General features: G+C 36.9%; 1 protein-coding gene across 5 annotated transcripts in view; it reads right to left on the bottom strand.

Annotated features, from left to right (window-relative positions):
- Positions 1–25,511, bottom strand: part of CHL1 (cell adhesion molecule L1 like) — a 210,131-nt gene that overhangs the window by 7,674 nt on the left and 176,946 nt on the right. For 3 of the 5 annotated variants that reach the window (XM_030307255.1, XM_030307261.1, XM_030307256.1), the window contains 12 exons: positions 24,732–24,897; positions 21,349–21,473; positions 16,649–16,750; positions 16,011–16,208; positions 13,922–13,992; positions 10,725–10,947; positions 9,429–9,544; positions 9,092–9,296; positions 8,763–8,885; positions 5,717–5,896; positions 1,952–2,113; positions 1,177–1,308 (listed from right to left, as the gene is read on the bottom strand). In XM_030307255.1, the coding sequence (XP_030163115.1) occupies positions 1,177–1,308; positions 1,952–2,113; positions 5,717–5,896; positions 8,763–8,885; positions 9,092–9,296; positions 9,429–9,544; positions 10,725–10,947; positions 13,922–13,992; positions 16,011–16,208; positions 16,649–16,750; positions 21,349–21,473; positions 24,732–24,897 (1,803 nt within the window). The remainder of the gene's footprint in view (positions 1–1,176; positions 1,309–1,951; positions 2,114–5,716; positions 5,897–8,762; positions 8,886–9,091; positions 9,297–9,428; positions 9,545–10,724; positions 10,948–13,921; positions 13,993–16,010; positions 16,209–16,648; positions 16,751–21,348; positions 21,474–24,731; positions 24,898–25,511) is intronic. The other 2 variants (XM_030307262.1, XM_032592340.1) reach the window with 1 other exon arrangement.

The following is a 25,511-nucleotide window of genomic DNA, read 5'->3' as shown; positions in this document are numbered from 1 at the left end:
TAAAATTTCCAATTAACTAACTCAGACATTCATTAATTATTGAAAATCTACTTCATAATAATTCAGGGTTCACAGGAAAAAAAATGAGATGGATAATTACATAAATTCCCACACATACATTTTTAAAAAAAATTTTTTTTAACATTTATTCATTTTTTTTGAAAGGCAGAGAGAGACAGAGTGCGAATGGGGGAGGGGCAGAGACAGAGGGAGACAGAGAAACAGAAGCAGGCTCCAGGCTCCGAGCTATCAGCACAGAGCCCGAGGCAGGGCTCGAACTCACGGACCATGAGATCATGACCTGAGCTGAAGTCGGCCATTTAACCGACTTAGCCACCCAGGCACCCCTCCATGCATACATTTTGTAAAAATTTAGAAATTATGCTTTTGTTTGTTTGAATGTTCAATATACATATCAGTTCCCAATAAATATTTGCTAGATGAATCATAAGCCAATAAAAGAACTTCTCACTAATCTGAACATCATCAAACTAATAGGAGGAGGTTCTAAACCTTTCCCGTTATGTAAAAGCATCTTGAATGCTAATAAGAGCAACAACACAATATGGATAGCTGAAAAAGATCAAATAAATTTGAAAGTTGAATTAAAGCCAACCATTATTTAATTATGATGGTTTTTATTTATGTTTTATGTACATTAATGCAGGAGCCAGTGTATTCAATATATGTCATGGTCATAAGGAAAGCATTCCCAGCCATGGTTAACTCTAACAAAGCTGGCTGACGGAGTCACAACTGTTAGAATATGCTAGCGCATGCATTCTCTGCACCATAAATATGTGGCAAGGCTTGCTATAAATGGGTCCCTTCCTCTTAAGACAAACTGTATGTGTGTGGCGTAGTGATTAGTGTTCTCAACATCTCTGATACTTTATAGACAGAAAGTAGAAGCTTGGAAATATGATAAACTTCCTTAGAGACTATCTAAATACTAGAAAGTAGAAAACAAGTAACCATCTGAAAATAATATTCTGGACCATATATCCTTTGGCTAGTTAATTTAGGATATTTTTTCCTTTCAGTACACTGCATATCTAATGTGCTAACATAAATTTGACTTAAATGTGTAACTTAAAAAACAAAAAATGTGTCAGAAGAATGCCTCCTAGAAAATACTATTTAATAACTTCATAGGATATTAAGAAACAGCTTTACCTGAATACTTTCCACCTCTGTTCCTCTTCACAAAGCAAACAGTTAACAGGATTAGTGTGAGAAGAGCAATCGCACACATCAATCCAATAAACCAGCCTTGAGTGGAGATGTCATCATATAAACCAGCATATTCTGTTGTACAAAGAGAAATCACACATTGAACACTAGAAACAGGCTTTGGGATTATGCCCCTTGTGGGAATATGAAACATGTTTTTTAAACATACAAAATAGCATCCGTTTTATTTTTCCTTTCATTGACCCTTGAGGCAATGTGATTTAAAGGACATTTCACTGGAAGAATACTGATAAATCATTGCAGTCTTTATTTAGAAAGAGCCCTCTCAAGCTACATTTGACTCAGAGGATGAAAACCAAAAAGGGATAGTGGAGGCAGATCAAGTGAAATACACAGCAGCACAAGCAAGCAAAAGCATAAGCTGGCTTGGTTATATGCAGATTGCCAGGGAGTTTCTGTGGGGCTTATGTTGTTTTGTTTTTCTTTTTAGTTTTTGTTATCAACATGTGTTAATTGGCAGGAGGTATTTTTAGTCAACTAGTCTGGTAAAAATGATAAGGAATATGTTGGAACTTTGTGGAACGTTTTTCATTTTGATAATTTAAAAATGGTATGCTAAAACAAATGGAAACTATTACCTTTATAGCTAATGTACTCCACATTTTTATCTTTAATACAGGAAGTAGGTAAAATTTAAAAATCTACAAAACATAGATTTATTGTCTAAAATTGCCCCAAATACAATCTCATGTCTCACCTCTCCCTCTGGTCTCAATTACATCTTCAAAAATGCTATTGTTATCAACCCAATTCTTAGTCAAGAGGCGAACTATATGTTCAGCTCCAGGCTCAAATACCTCTACTGGGTGAGTCTTTTGAGTAAGATTTACTCCTTCTGATATCTTCCCGATACTTTTACCTAAGAAATGCACAGAGTTAAATCATATAAATTGTAATTGTTGAAAAACAGGACATGAAAAGTAAAAAAAAAAAAAAAAAAGTTAAAAAAATCCTGTTATTTGAGAGGAGAGCCATTTATAGCACTTATTTCTCAGAGAGTTTTTGAATTATCAGGAGATCAAGAACATCAACATTTCAAGCTTTTCTTTCTTAATACACTGAAATTGAGTAAATGCAATGAACTTATTTCATGTCCTTTAAAGATGATGTACTCGTTGATGAAATGGCACTATATGAATGGTTCAAAACCAAACACAGATTTCAAAAAATTATACAATGTCACTTTGTGCATTATGAACTTTCTCAGACCTAGCAGGAAACTGAACATGGCCATTTTGGCTTGGTTTTGAAAACAAATGGCATTATAATTATATGTGTGTGTGTGTGTGTGTGTGTGTGTATACATATATATATATATATATTTGCTTTGTTCGTCTCCATCAGTACTGATGGAATAGCATCATAACATGGTCATATATTATATACTTGAAATTTGCAGACACATAAGCAGTTTTATAGGTACATAAAGTACAGGTTTATAGGTACATTTAAATGAAATGCACTGGGATTTTTAAAATATTGTAAGACATTAATACTTAAAAAAAAAGAAACATGAGTAGGGCAATATATTAATTGTAGAATCCTACAGAAGTTAAAAATATGAGTCAAGTGTAATTAAAGGTACATTTGATTTCTGAAGTTGCAACAAAATATGCAAAATATCTTTATATTTGATCCATAGTTTTGCTAAGAATCAACTCAACATAATAAATGTAAACCAGAAAGTGTTAATAATTTACACTGGAGATAAAATACTGTAATCCATGTTGAGAATATTAAAAGTTATGAAACCCTGTTTCAAATGGGTATATGTCACACATTAAAATTTGGTTATAACTTTTAACCATTGAATACACATTGATGATAGAGTTACTGGTAACAAAAGGGCTTCATTAAAAAATGTCACCATGGGAGAAGTAAGGCTAATTATATTAGTTGAGCAAAGCCTTTAAGTTTGAGCACCACTGAAATAGAACACAATTAATCTTGACTTTGAAAAACAGAAATATTAGTATAATATTAAGTAGTGCAAGCTTTTGAAAAATAGAGCAAAGCAAGTGTTTTGTTCAAACCAATAAGGACACAAATATTTCTGAATAGCTCCATCATCTTTCCCCTCTTAGACTATGGAATGTGAGCCACCTGAAAATCAGAGTGACAACCAGAAAATAATCAGAAAAAAAAATGCTTGTGTATCAAATCCCATTCTCTGAACAAATGCCAGATGACCTTAAAATGTGCTATCTAGGCAGAGCAAGAAGAAAGATGCAGAGAAATAGATTCTAATTTGCACAAAAGTTATTTTTAGAGTGTTGTGATATCAAGCTTTATCTCCTCAGTGGAAATATATATGTATGTTTCCTTTTTCAGAGATCAGGCTGAAATCCAGTGGCAAAAAGAGATTATAGTTTCTTTCCTGTAAATATGGCAAGATATGCCTATAGAAGAGAAATCAGTGTCAACTGGGGAAGGGGCAGTAGCTGAAAATGCAGAATCCTGAAAAAGAACACAAACATACTAGTAAGGAACATTTTCAAATTACTGAGACATAGGGCAGTGAAGAAATATGCTGTAAGATACTCAAGCACATTAGCTACATCTTTAATTTGCAAAGAAGATGCCACATCATTTATAAAATCATACCAAGAGCATTTTCCATTAGCTAAAAACATTTTCAACCATGAAAGTGACCAAACCCAAATTCTCTAAATAATTCCATATATGCATATGGTGACTATAACTCTTCTAAGAGGATTTTGTGAATTTTTTCTTACCTGCTGCAAATTAGCAATGATGGGATTAGCATTTCTCCTGCATATTATGGTCTTGATTCTAACAAAATAGCAACCCTCTCCATGCCTCAAACTCTGTTTTGAAAAATATGGAAGTTGCACATTTAGATTACTACTATTCTGACTTCTTTTCTTTGTATGGAACACTTGATGCCAGTTTGACCTCTTGAGAAATGAGATCCTTTTTGTTACTAAAAAGTTTTCAATTACCATTAAAAAAAATTTTTTTAATGTTTATTTATTTTTGAGACAGACAGAGACAGAGCATGAGCACGTCAGGGGCAGAGAGAGAGGGAGACAAAGAATCTGAAGCAGGCTCCAGGCGAAGCTGTCAGCACAGAGCCCAACACGGGGCTCTAACTTGTCAACTACGAGATCATGACCTGAGCCAAAGTCAGAGGCTCAACTGACTGAGACACCCAGGCGCCCCTCAATTATCATTTTTAAATCTCTCTTTTGAGTTCTTCATTCAACATGGTGTCTCATTTGTTCATGGAAATAATTTGTGGGTTTCTTGGGAGAAACTATTTGAATACATACACTTTTCCCATAAAAGGGAGCTTTGAGTATTTAGGGTATCCGAGGAAAACATAAACCCTTCACCGTGTAAATACAGTAGGAACAATAAGGAGAAACAGATAATAAAGATCAGAGCATAACCATTCATACACAGTTATTTTACAGTGATTCATATACACTTGAATATATTTTAAAATAATATACATACTTTATAAGTTACAATTTAGTCTTTCCCATTGCTATTGCCTTTTTCTATTGAATCTACCTTTCTTTTCTGATCTAAAATTTGGAAAAGCATCCAGAGCAATGGCTAACATACAGTAGAAAATAAACAAATGATTATATTTCCCTTCCTGCCATCTCCTTTTCCTTCTTGTCTTCCTCAAATATCCTTCTAGGTCTGATCAACTTGAATCCTATACAAAGCCCTCTTTTTTAACTTATATCTGTGCAGCAGTTCCTCTGTTTCATTTCCATTTTTTGGCCCTAACTTCTTAATTTCTCTCCTTTTAAGCTTAGCAAAAACACTGCTAAAATTATAATTGCTGAAACAATTTGGGAAGGAAAATGGGTCTGAGTTGGAAAAAACAAAACAAAACAAACCAGAAAAGTGCAACTGAATTCGCAGACTTACACAAATGAAACCAGAGATTGATGGGTCATTTCCAAGTCAGTATTTGACATCAACCAGTAAACAGTTAAATTAAATTGATACATGAATCAATATATATACATGTGTGTGTGTGTGTGCGCGTGCGCGCGTATGTATGTATGTATATATATATGAGTCAAGACATGGAAGTTAAATGTATTAGATCATTGTTACAAAATGTCTACCAGGACAAGAGGCAAAATTTTTTCGTTATGAAAAATTTCCGAAAGAAAAATATCCCTCTACTAACCTTATGAATAACTTCATGGACTTACATACTCCTATTTTAATTAAGTAAAATTATAGTCCCTGACCTTATATACACTGAGGCTATAGTTTCATGCTGTTGTGTAGAAATCCATAAATTGAGTCAATGTGAACTTTACACACAAGAGAAATAAATTTTGTATCTGTATCCGTGGAAAACAAAAGGTCAAACAGATTGAGACCACAATCATTTCTAATTCACAAGGGATAGCATGGTATGTTCCCTTCAGAGCAATTTAAAAAACAGCATGCAGGAACCTCTTGCACTTACTCCCTTCTCCTAATGTGGAGCCTTCCTCTGTGATTGGTTTTCCACAGCCCTTTGAAGTGCAAGCCCTCAAGTAGAATTTGTACTTGGTAGTCGAATTGAGGTTTGAGAGACGCCAGCTGGGCTTTGATGGAGTGGTAATGTTGATATCATTTAGTTCTCCAAGTTCATAGGTGTCATTTACTAAAGAAATAAACATGAACAGCAATGCCTTAGATTTCATACTCTTAACATTTCAACTTGTGTTGTTCCTTATTTTTGATTCTGTATACACTTGTGGTATGCAAGGCACTACCTTAATGATTAATGGCCAGCAACTTACTCAATTCTATGATGTGGACATAATTATTATTACAATATCATACATGGGAAAATTGAGGTCTAGCAAGAATAAACACCTTGCCTCAATCCAGAGCTAGTAACTCGCAAACCAAGATTTGAATCCAAACCACCGTCTTTCCACTCCAGAGCCCATGTTCTTGATCACTCTGCCACACTGGAGTGAATCACTCCACTGTCATTATACCTATTAAAAATGATGGATTTTCCTCCCATATTATATATTCATTGAATCTTTCACATAAGTGCTTTTAATCTTTTAGCAGAATAATTTGGACGATGTTTTGTCCAAATCACTTTTTTTTAATTAAAAAAAATTTTTTTTAATGTTTATTTACTTTTGAGAGAGAGAGAAACACAGAGTATGACCGGGGCAAGGGTAGAGAAAGAGGGAGATACAGAATCTGAAGCAGGCTCCGAGCTCTGTGCTGACAGCTCAGAGCCCGACATGGGGCTTGAACCCACGATCTGTGAGATCATGACCTGAGCCGAAGTCGGATGCTCAGCTGACTAAGCCACCCAGGTGCCCCAATGATTTGTTGTCTCCATGGCTTCTGGTTTAATATGAGACACCAAATAAGTCCTCATTATATGCAGAACCAATAAACTGATTAATAAATTATATATTATAAGATACCTACTATATACTAAGAACTATGCCAAGTGCTAATCAGAAAAAGATGAATTATTAGACAGCATCTTTCAAACAATTTGGACCAGCAAGACCATGGGATTTATGATATTACCATAAATGGGATTACCATAAAAATAGTCCAAGAAACGAAACATATCCCAAAATTGTGCAGCCATTAGTAGCAAGGGAAGGGCTAGAATAAATCCTTTTGATGCTAGTCCAACATATCACATAGGTTAAAAAAATATACATAAATATACATGCACACACACACACACACACACACAAACACACACACTCGACATACAAATGCCTTTTTTGGTGTATATAGTGCAATTAGATCAATGAACAAGAAAAACAAAGATCCACATGTTGGAAATTAGAAAAAAAAAATCACTCTTTACAGATTTGAGAGCATTCCTATAAAATACCACAAAGTCCATTGAAAAACTACAGTAATCAATCTACAAATTTAGAGAAGTATATAGAGAGCTCTCATACACACAATCAACAACTATTTAGAACATACAAAGCAACGGAAAGAGAGAAGTTATCCAAAAATATTTCAATACCTTAACAGAAAGCAAAGTAAGTGTACAATTACATCATTTGATTAAAAATCCATATATCAAGGAGTATGATAATCACTGCAGTTGTTAACATTCCAGCCTTTTCTCTAAGAACTTGTTTTTTAAAAAAAAATTTAAATCTTACATACAAATCAACACAAAGGTTGAAATTAATGTTGAATTTCTTTACTCTTCAGATACATAAATCATACCTTTACCAAACAAATTAACGGTTTAAAAGTCTTCAAGTATTTCTTCAGTGCTGTCTATATATTTGAAACCAGTTCATAGAATACTGTAGGCTTAAGAGCTCAGAATGGAGAATCAGACAGATTTAGGTTGGAATCCTGCTTAATACTTACTTTACTACATGGCTCTAGTTAGGTGAAGTCTGCGTGCCTCAATTCTGACATCCACAAAATAGTGAAAATACATCCCTCATATATTTTCCATTTTAATGAAAAAATATGGGGAGAGCACTTGGTACTGATCCTGCTACTTAGCAAACACTCAAAAAATGCTAACATGCTACCTCTACTGGGATTATGCCTGTATCTATGTAACTATATGGCCCAACTCAGAACAGGCCTTAGGAGCTAAAACTCATACGTGACCTGGATTGCTACAAGCTTTGAACTACCTGGACATAGAATAGCTCATTGAGACCATCATCAAGATGGCTTTTGCAAGCAGCACAGTCCTAGGGTTTCGGGTGTATGGAATTCATGTCCTCAAAATCTAAAATTTTCTATGACCTCAGTTCCCTAATTTCCACTTTGAGATGATGCTTAGATGTAAAGACTGTTACACATGGAAGGCACTATGATTAAAAATAACCTGATTTTGTATTAAGGGTGTTTTCAACCAAATGTCACAGCAGCACAAGGCCAGAGCCCAGTCTGAGTAATGAGGCAAAACAACTCTTAAAGGCTTACAATACAATGTGCCTATACCAGCGGGCTATCCACAGAGGTTTCTACAAACAGAAGTATGCTTAAAGTTGAGGCCAGAAGCGTGTGTTGGAGACAAAAGAAGTGCAGGGTGGAAGTTACATGCGCTCTGAATCTCTGTTACCTCATTTACTAATGCTTTTCTTTGGCACGTTTCTTAATTCTCAATGCTTCTTATGCATAAATATTAAATATATATCCTCTGGTACCTACTGACTTTTCCTCTGAATCAGGGATTGGTAAACCTTTCTGAAAAGAACTATATTGTAAATATTTCAGCCTTTGTGAGCCATGTAATCTCTGTCACAGCTACTCAATTTGGCCACTGTAGTGAGAAAGCAGTTACTGACAAATGTAAATGAGTGGACATGTATGGCCTGTTTCTGAAAACAGGCAGCAGGCTGGATTTGGTCTGCAAGCCAATTTACAAACCCCTTTGTTGTTAAGGTAGTATGCCAGCTTACAAACCACTATCATTAGATTCTCAGCATAGCAAACCAAATACTCAACCAATAATGAAATATTAATAGGTGGACCCAATTCAAATTTCTGCTTACTTATCTGATACTGTAATAGATAGCCGGTTAAGTTTCCATTCAGTTTCTTAGGTAGTCCCCAGGTTAAAGTAGCAGTGTCTTTATCAACTTTGATGACCTTCAGAAAAGCTGGTTGTTCAGGTACTAGAAAACAGAAGATCAAGAAGAGACACTTATAAATTGGTAAATTTCTTTTTTTTTAATATCCATTAGATTACAGTTTTTTATAGAAAGTGAGAAGCTAACTCATATGAAGTACATATTAATTAACTACTAGTAAGGAAGGAAATGTTTAATTTGCCCATGGCATAATTCCCATTGTTGGCATTATTGTCCACTGTTATTCTTACCTCCTTCTGGTGTCTGAAATATATAAGGCTCACTCTCTGGACCAGCTCCTTTGGAATTATAGGCTAAGACTGTTAAATGAAATTCACTAAAGGCATCCAGAGAAGGAACCATTCCATAGTTTCTTTGTCCTGAAAACCTCAGAATGTTTACTTCTTTGGGATGTGTTCTTCCATCCAACAGACTTTTTGTTTTCCACCAATTTATCTGCAATGGAAATAGGAATGCTTTAACATTTTGGCCATGGTGGCAGATGCTCTTGTAGCTTCTTCTGAGATCAGTTCTTATTTGCATTTAAGATATTTATTCAGCAACAAGAAGAAAATCTATAATAAAAACCTGATATCCTTTTAGATGTCCATGGACTCTGTCCTTTGGAATTGTTGACCAGGAAACTTTAACTAAGGTGCTGTTTATAACGTCCACACCATGGATCACTGGAGCTGTATCAGGATCTGTTAAGCACATAAGAATCATGAGTTTTCAATAACCTTTAAATGTGACTGTATCCCCTTTTCAAAAGGTGATTTTTCATAATGCTTAATCTGAGCAAAGCACTCTTAGGAAATCAATTCCAAATGGAACCAAGAGAGTTTCTCAACTCGCAGGAGTTTCAGAGCCCTAATAGGTTTCTAGGAGAAATGCAGCTCTCCAGGCAGGGGCAATGTTACTAGAAACAGTGGCCAGTGAAATACTCTGTGGGTATCTCGCCTTTAGAGGCAGGTGAACTAAACAATGTAACTAAAATGACTTGATAATTTGATCAATCTTTTGGGAACAAAAGCTAACTGAGCATATGCTAAGTGTAGGCAATGTTGGATTGGCTCACATAATCCTGAAAACAATGCAATAAAGTAGTAGTATTATCCCCATTCTACAGAGAACTAAGTAAGTATAGAAGAATAAGCCAAATGCAGAGTAGCCAAGATAAATAATATCTTAGTTCACAGTGATGTTTCTGGTGTACTCGGGTAGAAGAATTTAGGTAGCAGGCAAATAAGGAGTTAAGTCATTTCACATTCTCAACTCTCCATTCTTGGATCAAAATATTACTCTGGACACTGGAAGAATAATGAGAGTAACGCCTTAATTACATGAAATAGAGCATCTTTCCTTTTTTCAATAACCTACTTGTTATTATGGTCTAAGTATTTAATAATATGAGCATATCAGTAGTACCTCAAAACTGTGTGTGTGTAATTCTATATACAAGTCTCAGTTTGCATCTCATCTGCATGAGGAAGATTCCAGACATACAAGTGAGTGAGGCCAGTGCAAGGCAGCAGATGGTTGTTAGGAAGTCTTTGATAAGTAAGGACAAATGTCACTGGAAACCATATGACAGTTATACTGATCAACTAATTACAGTGATGATTACTCGTCTTTGATTTTAATATAGAAATGGGTTTACTGGGAAGTTGAATAAAATTAAAACTTTTAACATACTTCCTTACCACTCTATAGTGATCAGCTATCCTACAGTCAACCCTCAAGTAGGAACCAAGTGTTATATTTCTGTTAATCTCCCACAGCTAGTATATCCTCTTTGCATGCAGTAATTGCTCAAAAATGTTCATCAATAGAAATGCAATATACATGAAAGAGGTGCTTGGCGGTTTCAGGTGTATCACTTACAGTCTTCCCCAGAATACAGAATCACTGACTGAGGCTCAGGGCCAGAGCCAAGGTGATTGACGGCTTGGACCTGGACATCATAAGGAGCGTAGACAGTAGGCGTCATCACGCGCAAGGTGTGGTTTGTGACCGTCTCTTCTTCCCACTCCACGGGGGCTCCCTGTGGCTTCCATGTCACTCTGTACTCTAGTCCTGGTCCATTCTGCTCCATGGATTTCAAAGGCTAAGACAAAAGGTAAGACTCATCTAGTGTGATCACAGATATGCTGAGTCAGAGACGGCGGCAATCCACCCTAAATGGCCTAAGAAACATTGCAATAGAGGGATCGGGTCTTGGAAGATTGTAAACCTCCCCCTGGCTTAGAAACGCTTAGGAAAATTTTTGTCTTTCTCTAAGTTTGAAAGTTAGTCCTTCACCTACCTAAGTAGTAAGGAGCCACAATTTAGATGCCTTGATTATGCCCTTGTGGTTAAGTTTCACTGTTCGTATATGAAAGGATTTACTAAGAAATTCCACGAGGACTTTTGCTTTTGTCTAAATTTTCCTCTACTATTTCATGACCAAAGAACTAGGAGATATAAAAAGGGCATGATCATGAACTGCATGATTGTGAAAGAGATCTCCCATGAATTTTCAGTCAGAACTCTTTCCACCTGACCCCATCCATCCTTCTCCATCTGCTTTTCAAGAGAAGAGAGAGATTGAGTAAATCCTTATTTCTGGATAATATGCATGTTTACACATTAGCGCCTAGAAGATATAGCTCTTCTCTATAATAAAATAACTCTCTAGCTTCTTGACTATTTCGTTAAGACAAAGTGCCCCCCTCCCATTACCAGCTCCCACTATATTTTGCTGTAAAAGAAAATTTAGTGGAGGAATTTCTCATATAGGAAATTGGTTATTTCCACTCTCATTTTTAATCAAGAATTACTTTAATTAAAAAAAGTTAAAGTGATTTAAACCACCTATTTCATTCCAAAAATGGGAATATGCATTTAAACGAATCTGTTATATAGAATACATAAAAATGTGACTTTAGTCCTAGAGTGTAAGGTTCACTTAAATAAACAGTAATTTTGGGGGTATAGACGAGTGATTCAGTAATGTGGTATGTAGTGTTTTCTTACAGAATGTGCAAAGCTTCTTGACTCAGTCCAATTTACTAAAATACTCTTTAGATGGATTGGCTGGAATTAGGTTGAAAGGAGTGCTATATCAGCAAAACAATTTCAAGTTACACGGACTCCAAGGTGATCCCTTAAATTAGTTATGAGGGGGAAAAAATCAAAACAAAACAAAACCCTTCTGAGATTTCAGTCACTGTCTATACTTTGCATTCAAAGTTTTGCACCGAGGTAATTTTTTACTACCATCAGGATATAAATTCACCAGGGGCTCTAGCAGTGCCCAGATGAATCAGGCCACAAGCTTCTAGTTTCATATCGCAATCTGGAATTACGGTTCCTTCAGCCTCTACCAACAATAAATGTGCACAAATAAAAGTATTCAATTTACACATGTTTTGCTCCAAGGAAAATTGTTACATTTGATAAAGCTCTCTGGCAAATTTTAAAATAAACTGCCACCATAGGTAACACTTTTAAGAAAAATCTTATCTAAATCACCAGGCTCCTGGGTGCCTGGACTCCGGAAGAAGCCGGAGGAATATTCTGTATTTGGCTTTCAGATAACTGGCAACAAAACCACAGCAAATTCTCAAAGAGCCCCCCAACGAAGATAGCAGACGGAAGGGCAAAAGCAGGGGTGGGGGTCGGGCCCTCTTTTCATCACTGACTCAGCGCAGGGCATCTGGGTAAGGTCATTAAAATGAGAGTCCCAGCTTCTCTGTATGAAACATACAGCTGACAGCATCGAGCTGCGGTGGCCCTTCAGGAGTGCGGACGACTAATGAGCTGATACTGGTATGCCATGGTGTGTTTCTCTGAGGAACCGGCCTGATCATTACATGCTATTATTTTCATCTAACCACTTATAACATCTGTCTGACGGAAATTTCTATGAAACTTAAGAGAGAAAAGGACAGAGACTCTACAAGAATAAGATATTAACATAATTTCAGATTATAAATTAAGTAATTATCAAGACAATGTAATAGCAAATATGTATGACCACAAATTCAAGGAAAGAAATAATATTCTTGGATATATTTAGATTCTGTGTATTACCATTTGTCTTCAAATTTCAAATTCGCAAACCTTAATTGCACTGAAATGTGAATAATGGGTTAGTGTTAATATAAAAATATTGACTAAAAAACATCAAACTAAGGTTCATACATCCTAAAACCCTTCGCAAAATCGTATCTGGAAAGAGGTTTAGAAATAAAATAGTATATTCCGGCATACATGCAAGAATGTTCTACATTTACATACAATTCAGTGAATTTAATGTTGGAAGTTTATTATTAAAATCACAATGTTTGGTAATCTACTTTCAAGTAGGTTAAATTACTTGTTCATGAATATGTCCAAAAAAAAGGGGGGGGGGGGAATTACCCACTAAGAAGAAATTTAGAAATGACACTCAAAAAAAAGTCATCTGAGCAGATGTGAAATTTCATGCCAAATTCAAAGACGAAAGTCTACTTCATAACCTTTAATAGAGATATATAAAGGGGCAAAAAGGCAGTTTAAAGTCCTATGCTGATACCCTAGGTTTGTTGATGTCTAGTGCCAATCACCCTGACCTCAGCTCCTATATCTAGACAAAGCTGTAAATGACAAGGTTGTTCTCAGAATTAGAAAACAGTATACAAAAAGCTTGATCGTGCTTAGTAAGTAGTGGGTATTATTTGGCAGCCATCCTTTAGATATTCATAATGTTTATTAGACCATGTACTAAAATTTAGTGAAAATTTTTGAGTATATTTTTTACATGAAAGGATTGAGAATACTAGTTGTAAAAATACTAAAAAATCTGACAATTTTTATAATTGATCACAATTATATCAACCTTTATAAACTTTACATAATTTACCACTGTTTAACATTCTAATAATATTCTAATCACAAAGATCTGTAAAATATACAAATTGAATACATTTATCAAATATACAAATCTTATATCTTTGTTCTTAAAAAATATTTTTCTATCCTTACACGTAGCATGCAGATCTAAAAGAAAGAAAAAAAAAGAACACAAAGCAGTGTATAACACATTAAAGAATACATACCTCCCATTTTATAATCATTTCCTTGGGTTGAGAGGCTTGAACCCTTATGTTTTGTGGATTCTTGTCTGGAGCTGAAAAATTATAAGTATTAAAATTACAATTTCCAATTTTATGGTCCATAGGTAAATCAGCCTGTCATCCCTCCTCCAGCTAAAAACAATTTTAAATAACTTTGATTGTATTTGTTTATTTCTATCTGGCCACATCTGTAAAAAGACTTAAGGCAGTTTTTCCCCCAGCTTTATGTAATTGACATGTAACATTGTGTAAGTTTAAGGTATAGAGTGTAATGATTTCATAAGTGTGTATGTATGTATATATATACATATATGTATCAAATACATAGATACACATTTTATATTTATATGTATATATTGTAAAATGATTATCACTATAAGATTAGTTAACCTATCCATGAGCTCACATAAGGCAGCTTTTAAATATTTATTTTATTTGGGGCGCCTGGGTGGCTCAGTTGGTTGAGCATCCAACTTCGGCTCAGGTCATGATCTCATGGCTTGCGGGTTCAAGCCCCGCATCGGACTCTGTGCTGACAGCTCAGAGCCTGGGGTCTGCTTTGGATTCTGTGTCTCCCTCCCTCTCTCTACCCTCCTCCGCTCATGCTCTGTCTCTCTCTGTCTCAAAAATAAATAAACATTAAAAAAATTTAATATATATTTTTATTTAAAGGGGTAAAATCATACGCTTGAAGTAATATAATTATTATTTAATAGAAAGTAGATGGTTCAGTTTAGGTATCTTCATTTTAAACCTTCTCTTTAAATTTTTCAACTTGCTTTTTTAAAATTCTTAAACCTACTTTAAAAAAAATTATTTGAGAGAGAGAGAGAGAATCTTAATCAGATTAAGATTAAGAGAATCTTAATCTCCATGCTCAGCACAGAGCCTGATACGGGCCTCAATACCATGACCCTCAAAGCATGACCTGAGTTGAAATCAAGAGTCGGATGCTCAACTGACTGAGCCACCCAGGCATCCCCAAATGTTAAACCTACTTTTTAAATATACATTTTAATTTTAAACCTTTCCTTTTCCTATTAGAATTACTGTTAGTAATGTGTGCTGTGAATATTTCCATCTTAACGGACAAACACCATGTCTTAATTTCAACAGCCCAGTGTTAGGGACAACAAATAGAAAAGAGCAGGTAATGTGCCCATGAAATATATTCAGATGGTTCCATTTCATAAGAAAGGGCTAAGTGTAGTTTTAGTGCCAAATGCAACTTACACTTAAATCACACACGTATGTGTGATTCAGTTACTATCTCTTCTTGCTTTTCCTCAATCCAAAAAGGAAGTTATACCCTCGCGTATTTATTTTGCCCAGGGGAAAAAATAATAATGTCACTGTTATGACCACTCAAGCACTCCTAGATATTTTCAAGTGTTGGGGCACCTGGGTGGCTCAGGCGGTTAAGTGTCTGACTTTGGGTCAGGTCATGATTTCATGGTTCGTGGGATCGAGCCCTACATCAGGCTCTCTGCTGTCACCTCAGAGCCCACTTTGGATCCTCTGTTCCCCTTTCTCTTTGCTCCTCACCCACTTGTGCTCATGCTCTCTCCCTCTCTCTCTCTCTCTCCCTCAAAAATAAACATTAGAAGAAAATGTTAACAAGGTGACTACAATGAATCAACTGTTTTATTTCAGAAAATTTAAATAAAAAGGAATATAAAGGGAGAAAGCTGATTTTCTATATACTGAAATTCAGTTTATAACATACTTGATACCTGATTTTAACATGATACTTACCTATCACAGATAATTCAAAGTAATGTTTGCTCATATACCTCCTTGTAATTTCCTGCTCTCTATCAAACATGCATATACTACTTTTTAATCTGATGTACTTTGGATATTTGTGTGCTGTTAGTTCGCAGAACTTTTCAAGCTGTCTATTAGGAGAAATCTAAAACCCTACACCATAGTATCAATTTGTTGTTTCATATGTTGAAAGATGGGACAAAACTAAAATATTTTGAAACTGATGATATTTTGAAATATTTTATTTTGAAATATTCAAAATATTTTCAAAATATTTCAAAACCTCATGTGAGAACTCACATACCTGCTGGAGGTGTTTCATGATGATCTGATGGCTGGCTAGGTTGGCTTCTCCCTACTTCATTCACGGCTATGACCCTGAACTGATATCTCACATATGGAGCCAAAGATAATATGACTGTTGTTTCTTTTCCTTGGACTCTAGTCAGTTCCTCCCATCTTCCAGGTTCTTCCTTGTTTCCTTCAAATTCAACAATGTATTCTGGCAGTAGAAGCATAAGAAAAAGTAAAAATTAGAATGGAGTTAGTATGTTTAAGTTATAATAACACTTACATACAATATAAAAAGTCTGAAAGGATGGGGAGCCTAGGTGGGTCAGTCTGTTGAGCATCTGACTCTTGATTCGAGCTCATATCATGATTTCACAGTTCGTGGGTTCTAGCCCTGGGTTGGACCCTACACTGACAGTGAGAACCCTGCTTGGGATTCTCTCTCTCCCTCTCTCTGCCCCTCCTCAGTTTGTGCACGTGCAAGCTCTCTCTCTCTCTCTCTCAAAATAAATAAGTAAATAAACATTAAAAAAGTTTGAAAAATATTTTAAGAAGGATAATCTAGAACTGTGGTAAAAAAAAAATGGCCTTAATATTAACTGTGACTCAGGAGCTTCAGGAACACAGTTACCCCAACATAGTATTCCCTACCACTAATACGGCTATTGTGATCATTTCCAGCGTCCCATGTCAGCCGAACACTCCTGTTCTGTCTTTCAGACAAGTGTAGGTTTTCTGGTGGATCCGGAACATCTAATTAACAATAAAAAAAAATTAAGGTAAGGAGAGTGCAGATTGTGGCTCTGTCCACTCAATTTTCTCCCTGAGGCACACTGCCAGCCCCCTTTCTTTCTCTCCAGGCCCGGGTCTCCACACCCAATTGTCCACATCTCAGCAGCCCTTCCAGTTCCGCTTCAAATGCAGCTTCCTGCACATATATTCCCTACCATAAACACTCTCTCCCTTCCCTCTGATGCCAGTTCTCAAAGGGCATCCTTGGCCATGATCATAAACATTCTTTCAGAAGTAGATATTAACAACGAGGATTTGTTTCTGGGCCCTGTCTCTCTGGCTTACTGACGGAGCTGGGCCCAGGAATCTTCATTTCTAAGCAGTTGCCCTGCATTCCCATTATGTGCGATTTTGAGAAACATGATCTATCTCAAGAGGATCAGTATCTTCCTGCTCATATGTTTATTTATGTACCTGATTCATTTCCTGAATATGACAGATCTTCAAGAGTTATAGGGACTGCATTTTATTAATATTTGCATCACCCTCAGTGCTTTGCATATAAATGTTTTGTGACTAAATGAGTAAGTGAAAAGTATAATATCACTTCAATCATGCGTGCAATTACCACATTCGAGCAATAAAATTAGGTCCTATGACTATAGGAAAATAAGATAAAGAACATGAACTCAGGCTTTCTTTTTTGTATGCTCTGGATTTTAATTGTAATTTCTAACAATAAATTCTCAGTATATAACAGCAACTTTTATACTCTCTTGGCCTAGAGTTCTGAAAAAGAGTAGGAAGTCTGTTTTTATTGGAAGAGAAAAATCTGGCACCAATAAATATGTCACAGACTAGAAAATTGAGTAGGTGATGATTTTTTTTTAATTTAAAAATTTTTAATTTTAAAATGTATTTAAATTCCAGTTAGTTAACATACAGTGTAATATTAGGTGTATTACTTAGTGATTCAACACTTCCATACATCACCCAGTGCTCATCACAACAAGTGCACTCCTTAGTCCCCTCACCTTTTCACCTGTCCCCCTGCCCACCCCCCTTCTGGTAACCATCAGTTTGCCCTCTATAGGTAAAAGTCTGTTTCTTGGTTTTTCCTCTCTCTCTTTTTTTCCTCTTTGCTTATTTTTTTGTTTCTTAAATTCCATATACGAGTGAAATCCTGTATTTGCCTTTCTCTGACTGATTTTGCTTAACTTAATACTCTGGCTCCACCTATGTCATTCCAAATGGCAAGATTTCATTCTTTTTTATTGTTGATAACATTCCAGTGTGTGTGTGTGTATGTGTGTACACACACACATACACACACACACACACACACACACACACACCACATCCTCTTTATCCATTCATCAATCCATGGACACTTGGGCTTTTTCTGTAATCTATTATAGGTAATGCTGCTATAAACACTGGAGTGCATGTATCTCTTTGAATGAGTATTTTTGTATTTGGGGGGTAAATACATAGTAGTGCAATTGCTGGATTGTAGGGTAGTTCTATTTTTAGCCTTTTAAGGAATCTCCATACTATTTTCCACAATGGCTGTACCAGTTTGCATTCTCACCAATAGTGTAAGAGGGTTCCCCTTTTACCACATCTTCACCAACACCTGTTGTGTCTTGTGTATTAATTTTAGCCTTTCCAACAGGTGTGAGGGGATATCTTATTGTAGTTTTGATTTGCATTTTCTGAGGGTGAGTGATGTTGAGCATCTTTTCATGTGTCTATTGGCCATCTGGATGTCTTCTTTGGGAAAATGTCTATTCAAGTCTTCATCCCATTTTTCATTGGATTATTCATTTTTTGGGGTGTTGAGTTTTATAAGTTCTTTATAGGTTTTGGATACTAAGAGTAGGTGATGACTTTGAGTGTTACAGTCCATGGAAATGTTTATCAAAATAAAGGAAGAGTGAAACAAAACAAAAAACCAAACTTATCCCTAATGGTCTTTACTTCTGAAATTTGATTTCAATTCTCTCTTGTACCCAGGGACATTTGTCTTTTCTCAGTGGAGACAATTAAGTAATATCTCTTAGGACCTTCCCATGGGCTCCTTATTCCCCAAGTGGGAGGCATCATCTACGCCCCTGTGAGTATTTACCAATTTCTGGAAATTTACACTGGCAAAAAAAAACATTGTTTTTTATTCAAAAGAGACTATTTTATTTTAAAAATGCAGTCAGTGACTGTGCAAACTTCAGGGACTTAAATAAGAAATTATTTCCTCAACAGGTTTCAGATCTGTGAGCTCAGAGAATTTACATTTCTCTTCAACACTTCCTAAGAGCTCACTCATTTTTCAACTTACCTAAAGCAACCAATACAGACTGTAGCATCTGACATTAAAATCTGCTCTTTCCAAGAAGCATATGGAATTAGAATTGATGGAGTGCAGTTGATACTTAAAAGACTGATATAGTTAAAGGACAGTTAGATCAAGGACAGCTACTTCTGATTGCAACAGGTCAAGCATATCTTTTCAAAAATTATTTTCTGGGGAAAAGAAGTTTCTCTAAACTACACAGGGATCTATTTGTTACCATCAGTTAGTGAGATATGCTTCTTTACACCAGGGACTGGCTTCAAATATTAGAAGGTAACCTCCAAGAAGTGGTTAAGAAAGTGCAATCTTGTCATAGAATATTTTTTAAATGAATTTATTTTTATTCTTAGAAAATTGGTTAAAAACTTCATATGTAAGTATTACATGTGATCACAGCAACTCTATTTAAAATTATCAAAATCTAATGGTTTTGGAAGATAGTAGCCTAATCATATGACTCATATATTAAATTTTATAAGGAGTTTTGGACAGCGTGCAGCAAGTGGTATGGTGTCCCAATCCCTTAGCTGGCTCCATTGCTTAAGATACTTAGGGAAAAAGTCCAGGGATTCTGAAACTTTCTCCTACACTTGCAGTGCCTGAGACAAACTCTACTTTACCTGAAGCTCAAATATTTTATCTGATGACTCACTAGTGGATTAACTACTAGAGGGTTGGGCCTTTCTGAGTGCAAACCCCTGAAGTAGCTAAATTCCTATGACCAAACATCTCACCTAAAGGTACAATTCTACTGAACCAAGTCCATACCCTTTACCACTTGGGAACTCGTGTGTATGTGTGTGTGCGTGCGCGCGCGTGTGTGTGTGTGTGTGTGTGTGTGTGTGTGTGTGTGCGTGTGTGTGTATGTGTGTGTAGAACCCAGTCTGATGACCCTTTGTTTCACTTAAACATAATGGTCATTTATTTCCCTTGAAATATATATTTGCTTCTCTTGAAGAGATCTAGCATGTTTAGTCATTTTTCACATCCTACCTCCAAATACACTGAATTATTTCCTCTCATCCTGGACACTCTATTAGCAATCTACCTGTGGATCCCAGCAACCAGAGAGCTAAAGATACAAATCCTGTTACTAATAATGATTAATCTACATATATAATAAAGGAGTTAGGCAAAATCAAACACTTTAAAGGAATATCAGCAAACTGGAAGAAAGACTAAATGGTTCCCACAGGGGGAAAAAATTGTAACAGAAAACTATTTTTAAAAAAGGTCTCTATCAGTCAGGGTCCCAGCAGAAATGCAATAGTTCACACAATTTGGATAGTGCCAAGAGTTTTTAGAAAAAAAACTCTTTCAAAAGATGTAGGCAGAATACATGGAGTGAGGGGTGGAGGGAGCAGTTAATAGAATTTCATCAGAGAGGATTTTGTGGAGAGAGCCTCCCTGGGAGGAACCAATGACAATGAACACAGTCAGCCTGCAGGGAGGGAATATGGAGAATAAATACACCCACCCTCGTCTATTGCCAGGGCTTCCCATTGGTTGAAACAAATGGAAGTTTGAGGGTAAGTGGTTCACTGATGTTATCCATATAAGTCAGCTTTCCCTATCAGATAGCTTATGGGGAGTGAATCTGGCAAGGAAACTGGAAGAGAGATGGTCTAAGAGATGGTTCAAGAGCTAAAGGTGGTCTAAGAAATGCACCAGAATGTTCTAAGAGCTTTAACCATGGGTAACTGGAGGAGTAATTGTGTTGATTAACTAGTGAAGTATATACATTCTTTTCTAATTAGTATTATCATAAAAAAAAAAAATCAAAGGCATTCCTCTGTAGAACTCTTGAAGTTCCTCCACACCCTTCCCAGAACCCTGAGAACTTAGCCCCTGCCTTTGGTTTAGGGCATGACCACTGTGCCACCACCATGGGACTCCCAACCTGATCCCTCCACAAAACCCATCTCCATTCCTCAGCTGTATTTTCTCTGCATGCTAGGAAAGGGTAGCTCAAATGCCCTGACAACTCAAGCGTGCTTCAGTTTTCTTTCTGCTGATAGCATCGCAAACCTCCCACTGCTACTGGAAACATTACCATGCAGGGAAAAGAAATTAAGCATTAATTAATTTCTTTAAAGCCAGAAGAGGAGAAAGCATTTGAAAGTGGAGTTACTATTTAAATGAAAAATTCAAACTAACAGTATATGTACAGGGGCTCAAGTAATTGTTGATTTAATGGTCTAAGAACAATGGAATTTAATTCGTAACAAGAAAGAAATGAACAGACATTTCCCATTAGTAGCGCACTTACCGAGAATGGTTACATGAGTTACATCAGCAACACTGTCCAGGGCAGTTTGAGCTGAACAAGAGTAAATACCTTGGTCCTCTGAGGTGACATTAGATATGGTCAAATTAGGTCCATCGATAGTTATCCTACCAGTAAAAATAAATGAGTGTATGATGAGGATGAAAACAACAGAAACAGCAGAAATATATATTCAAAAATATATATTCCTTATAAAAATATTCAAGGAAGAGTTAAAACACACACACACACACACACACACACACCTTCACATAATGCAAATTTTATTAGAGAGTGCCACAGGTAAAACTGGGGACATGGGGTTACTGGAGCATGCACAACTGTCTACACAGCCATGAAAGGGATCCGTTGGTTTTGTTTTAATTATCAACTCCAACCATCTGTGATGCATGGAGCAGTGACACAACTGTGTTGCCTGGTGTTTCTGAAGACTGTATTATTCATTATAATAGCTAAGATACATCTGAATAATTCTTAAGGTTTGTGAAGGGAATCACCTACATAGGATCAACTGGGGGCTTCTTCCAAAGGGACATTCCTGAATCACCCCCCAGATCTACAGAGTCAGACTGTCTGACACAGAGACTGACAATCTGTTTTTGACAAGATTGCCTTTCTCCACCCGTCCACTCCCCTAGCACACTGCACATCCAATAGATCAGATAACAATTAAACCATGAAATTTATTTGAACAGTAGAGGGCAGACTAGCACTTCTTTTTGCAAATCATTTGCACGGAGCTTTTTATCATTCGCCCTATTTTGCCAATTTGTAATCCGGTTTACTACATGGAAATTTCCTTACTATAAATTACACTTTTTACCCTATACCTATGTACTGTCAACTTAACTATTTAAGCACTTTTAGAAAAATTAAGTTCCACTAAATATCAATTATATTTAAAGACTTTTGCTATTTAGTTGAGATAAATAATGTGTTTGCAGAGAAGGAGCGAAACCCATACAATTGACGTTTCTTTTGTATTTTTGAAAGAAAGAGGGCACAAGTGAGCGAGGGGCAGAAAGAGAGAGGGAGAGAGAGAGAAGAGGGGCTCACCAGAAGCAGGGTTTGCGCTCACCCAAAGAGGGGTAATTGACGTTTCTGATGTAAAACTCATTTAACCTCTTTCTAGATAAAAGTCTCAGGCCCCTCGCCTACCAGTAAGGAGAAGGTGTCCCAACAGAAAGTGAGAGACAGAAGCTTCCTAATGGTTCCCTTGAAATTTAACCGAGACCTGTGATCTCTGCTCCCTGCTAGATGTCCATTCGTGCTCCTGGCCCCAGGCAACCTCAACAGCAAGAGTTACTCCCAGCTTTCTCCACTCCAGTGATCTCTTCTAAGAAATTCTAGCTGAGGTTACTGTTGCTCACCCATGCCCTAGGGAAAACTGGCAGAATATCTGTGTCACTGGCTTAGTTTGCTAAGACAGCCAGAGGTTCATTCGAGTGTCAGCCTCAGCATCCTGCAGAACCTATTAAACTTGGCCATACAGAGGATGGCTGGAGTTTCTGGGATCAGGGCCTAAATATGCAGGTCACATCACCCACAAGGCACGAGTCTCTGACTCCCTTCATCACTGAAGCCTGGAGGTTATATGGAAGACACCAGGTAACTAGGCAGCAGTGACAAAAGAGGGAGAATATGGGGAGATCTGAGCAGTTGACAGATTGACTAAGACCTAACCTAAGGGTGAAGATCTCTGTTGCAATATGTAGTCTTTTAGGTCAATAATTAATCTCCTCTTGTTTCAGCGACAACAGTTCCAATACATACGCTCCTTTCCACAAATTCATATATACGGGAAGGATGAGATGGAATAAATTAAGTACCTAGCTGAGACCAATGCCTCTGCATAGCGGTGGTGTAAGCACAAACACACACACACACCAATAGGGGCCAAGCATGTCAGAGAAATGAGATAAACCAAATGTCTGGAGAAATTAGTACAAATCATGATCACTAAATTGGACTGAGTATTTTCTAAGTGCTTGGAATGTTAACTCATAATAACCCTGTGGAGGTATCTTAGAATGTAAAGTTAAGGCACAGTGAAGTTAGGGAGCCTGTCTAAAGTCATAGACACAATACGTGAACGAGATGAGATTTAAATCCAGGCTGCTGGACTCCAGAGTGCACGCTCTTACTCACCACACTGCCGCAGTCTCACCAAAGGAATGCACAAACTATCTTCAGGTTTACTTTTTCAGAATCATGAATAACAACACAAAACTGCAGGGGAGGTTTGGCTAAGGATGGTCTATTTTTAACCCCTACTAGTCACAATGCAAAAGGCAGGAGAGCTAACCTCTACATGCTTTTGAAAGATAGCACAGGCATTCAGTAAATGCTGAGTCTTTTCTCTCTTTGATGGACTCTGATATTGTCCGATGCTATTCAATATTGTCTGATGCTATCCAGCATCTATTCACACTTCCTTCTACAGTCTCTCTTCTATATATTTTTTTTTCTGTATTCTCTACACAGAGATTAGGAGGCTTAGAAGCATAGCTGTCTGTACATTCTAACTGGAAGGACTGTAGGTATTATTTAGGTTCTGCCAATGAGATAGATTCATCTGAGTTTGGGATGTAAAAGGGTGATGAGAAGTGCCTCCTCTGGGTCCCTGTGAGCAGACAGCGACTCTGGAAGACCCAAGAGCTGGCATTGGTTGATGTCACTGCCAGCACCAGTGGCATGAGGTGGCTGTAAAGAGCAGCATTTTTCAGACCTCTGGCTTACAGCTGCAGTTCTATGTGACAAAGAACCCAAAAGTTTAGTAAGCAGCTTCCGTTAGGCCCATCTCTCCCAGTCTTCCCAGTGGTTTGGTAAGCATGCACACTCATGCAGTACCTCTGTCTCACACATCTGGAATGGACTCTATTTCATGCACTAACAGCAAGGTACACATTCTGTTAAAAGTCAGTAGCAAAAAGAAGATAACTATGTGAGAGAAAACCCAAACAGTGCACTGTATTACCTTTCAAACGCTGCCCTGATGCCAAGACTTTGGGGCCCCCGGGTGGCTCAGCCAGCTAAGTGTCCAGCTTGGGCTCAGGTCATGATCTCACGTGTGTGAGTTCGAGAGAGCATCAGGCTCTGCGGTCAGCGCAAAGTCTGCTTCGGGTCCTCTGTCTCCCTTTATCTGCCCCTCCCTTTCTCTCTGCCCCTTCCCCACCCTCATGAGCACATGCTCTCTCTCTCAAAAATAAATATTAAAAATAAATACATAAATACTGCCTTGAAGACTGAAATGAATTAATCAGTTTTTATATTTTAATTCAGCGTGAATACTTTTACAACTATTTGTTTTTCAAGTGCTAGGTGTTAATCCCAAATATGATGACACAGCATAAGACTGTACCTACCTGCCATCCTCTGTGGCATTAATTTCAAAGCCTTCTCCATTTTTACTCCAGGACAACTTCAAACTATGTTTTAAATATGGGTCACATTTGCTCTCACAATGTAATTCAAGTGTATGCAATTTGGGGACACGAGGATTCTTAGGAGAAACTTGAAGTTTTGTAGCATCTGTTTTTACCGAACAAAGAGACTCGTTAGAACCATAAATCACAGCTTACTTCGTAATCAAGTGCCTGCAATTTAATCAACCAAAATTGTCAACGTAATAGTCATATCTTCATGCAATGTTTTTTTGCACTGTAATTTCTTAACATCATATTTCACTACTATTTTCTTTCCATCAGGCCCAAACATCTGAGAAATTAGAGTGGAAGTACTAATTAATATCTTAGAAATTCCCCGTACGACTTCTTGGGCCAAAGAGTAAGAAGAGTGTGACGAAATAAATGTCTCTAGATGCTGAAAAAATATGATTTCTCCTTCTAGTGCTTTTGGTCATGTGATCAAAGCACTGTAAGGGGAAAAAAGGCAATGAGTTGATTTTCTATTAATGTGTTTATTAATAATTCAGAAACCAGAGGTATGGTAAAGCCATACATGGGTGATCTATCAACATAAAGGTGGGAAATGAGAACATAAGCCCTGTGAAGAAGGGGTTGTGTCTGTTTTGTTACAGGAAGTTTCCCCATAGCTCAAAAGGGACCCTGTACACAGTAGGCATTCAACACATATTTGTTGAATTTCTTGTTGAATGAGGTATGGTGAGTGATTTAGAGTATCAG

Source organism: Lynx canadensis, chromosome A2, assembly GCF_007474595.2.
Source record: "Lynx canadensis isolate LIC74 chromosome A2, mLynCan4.pri.v2, whole genome shotgun sequence".
Lineage (NCBI taxonomy): Eukaryota > Metazoa > Chordata > Mammalia > Carnivora > Felidae > Lynx > Lynx canadensis.
The sequence above is the reverse complement of the archived record's forward strand: the minus strand, read 5'-3'. Positions and strand labels throughout refer to the sequence as shown.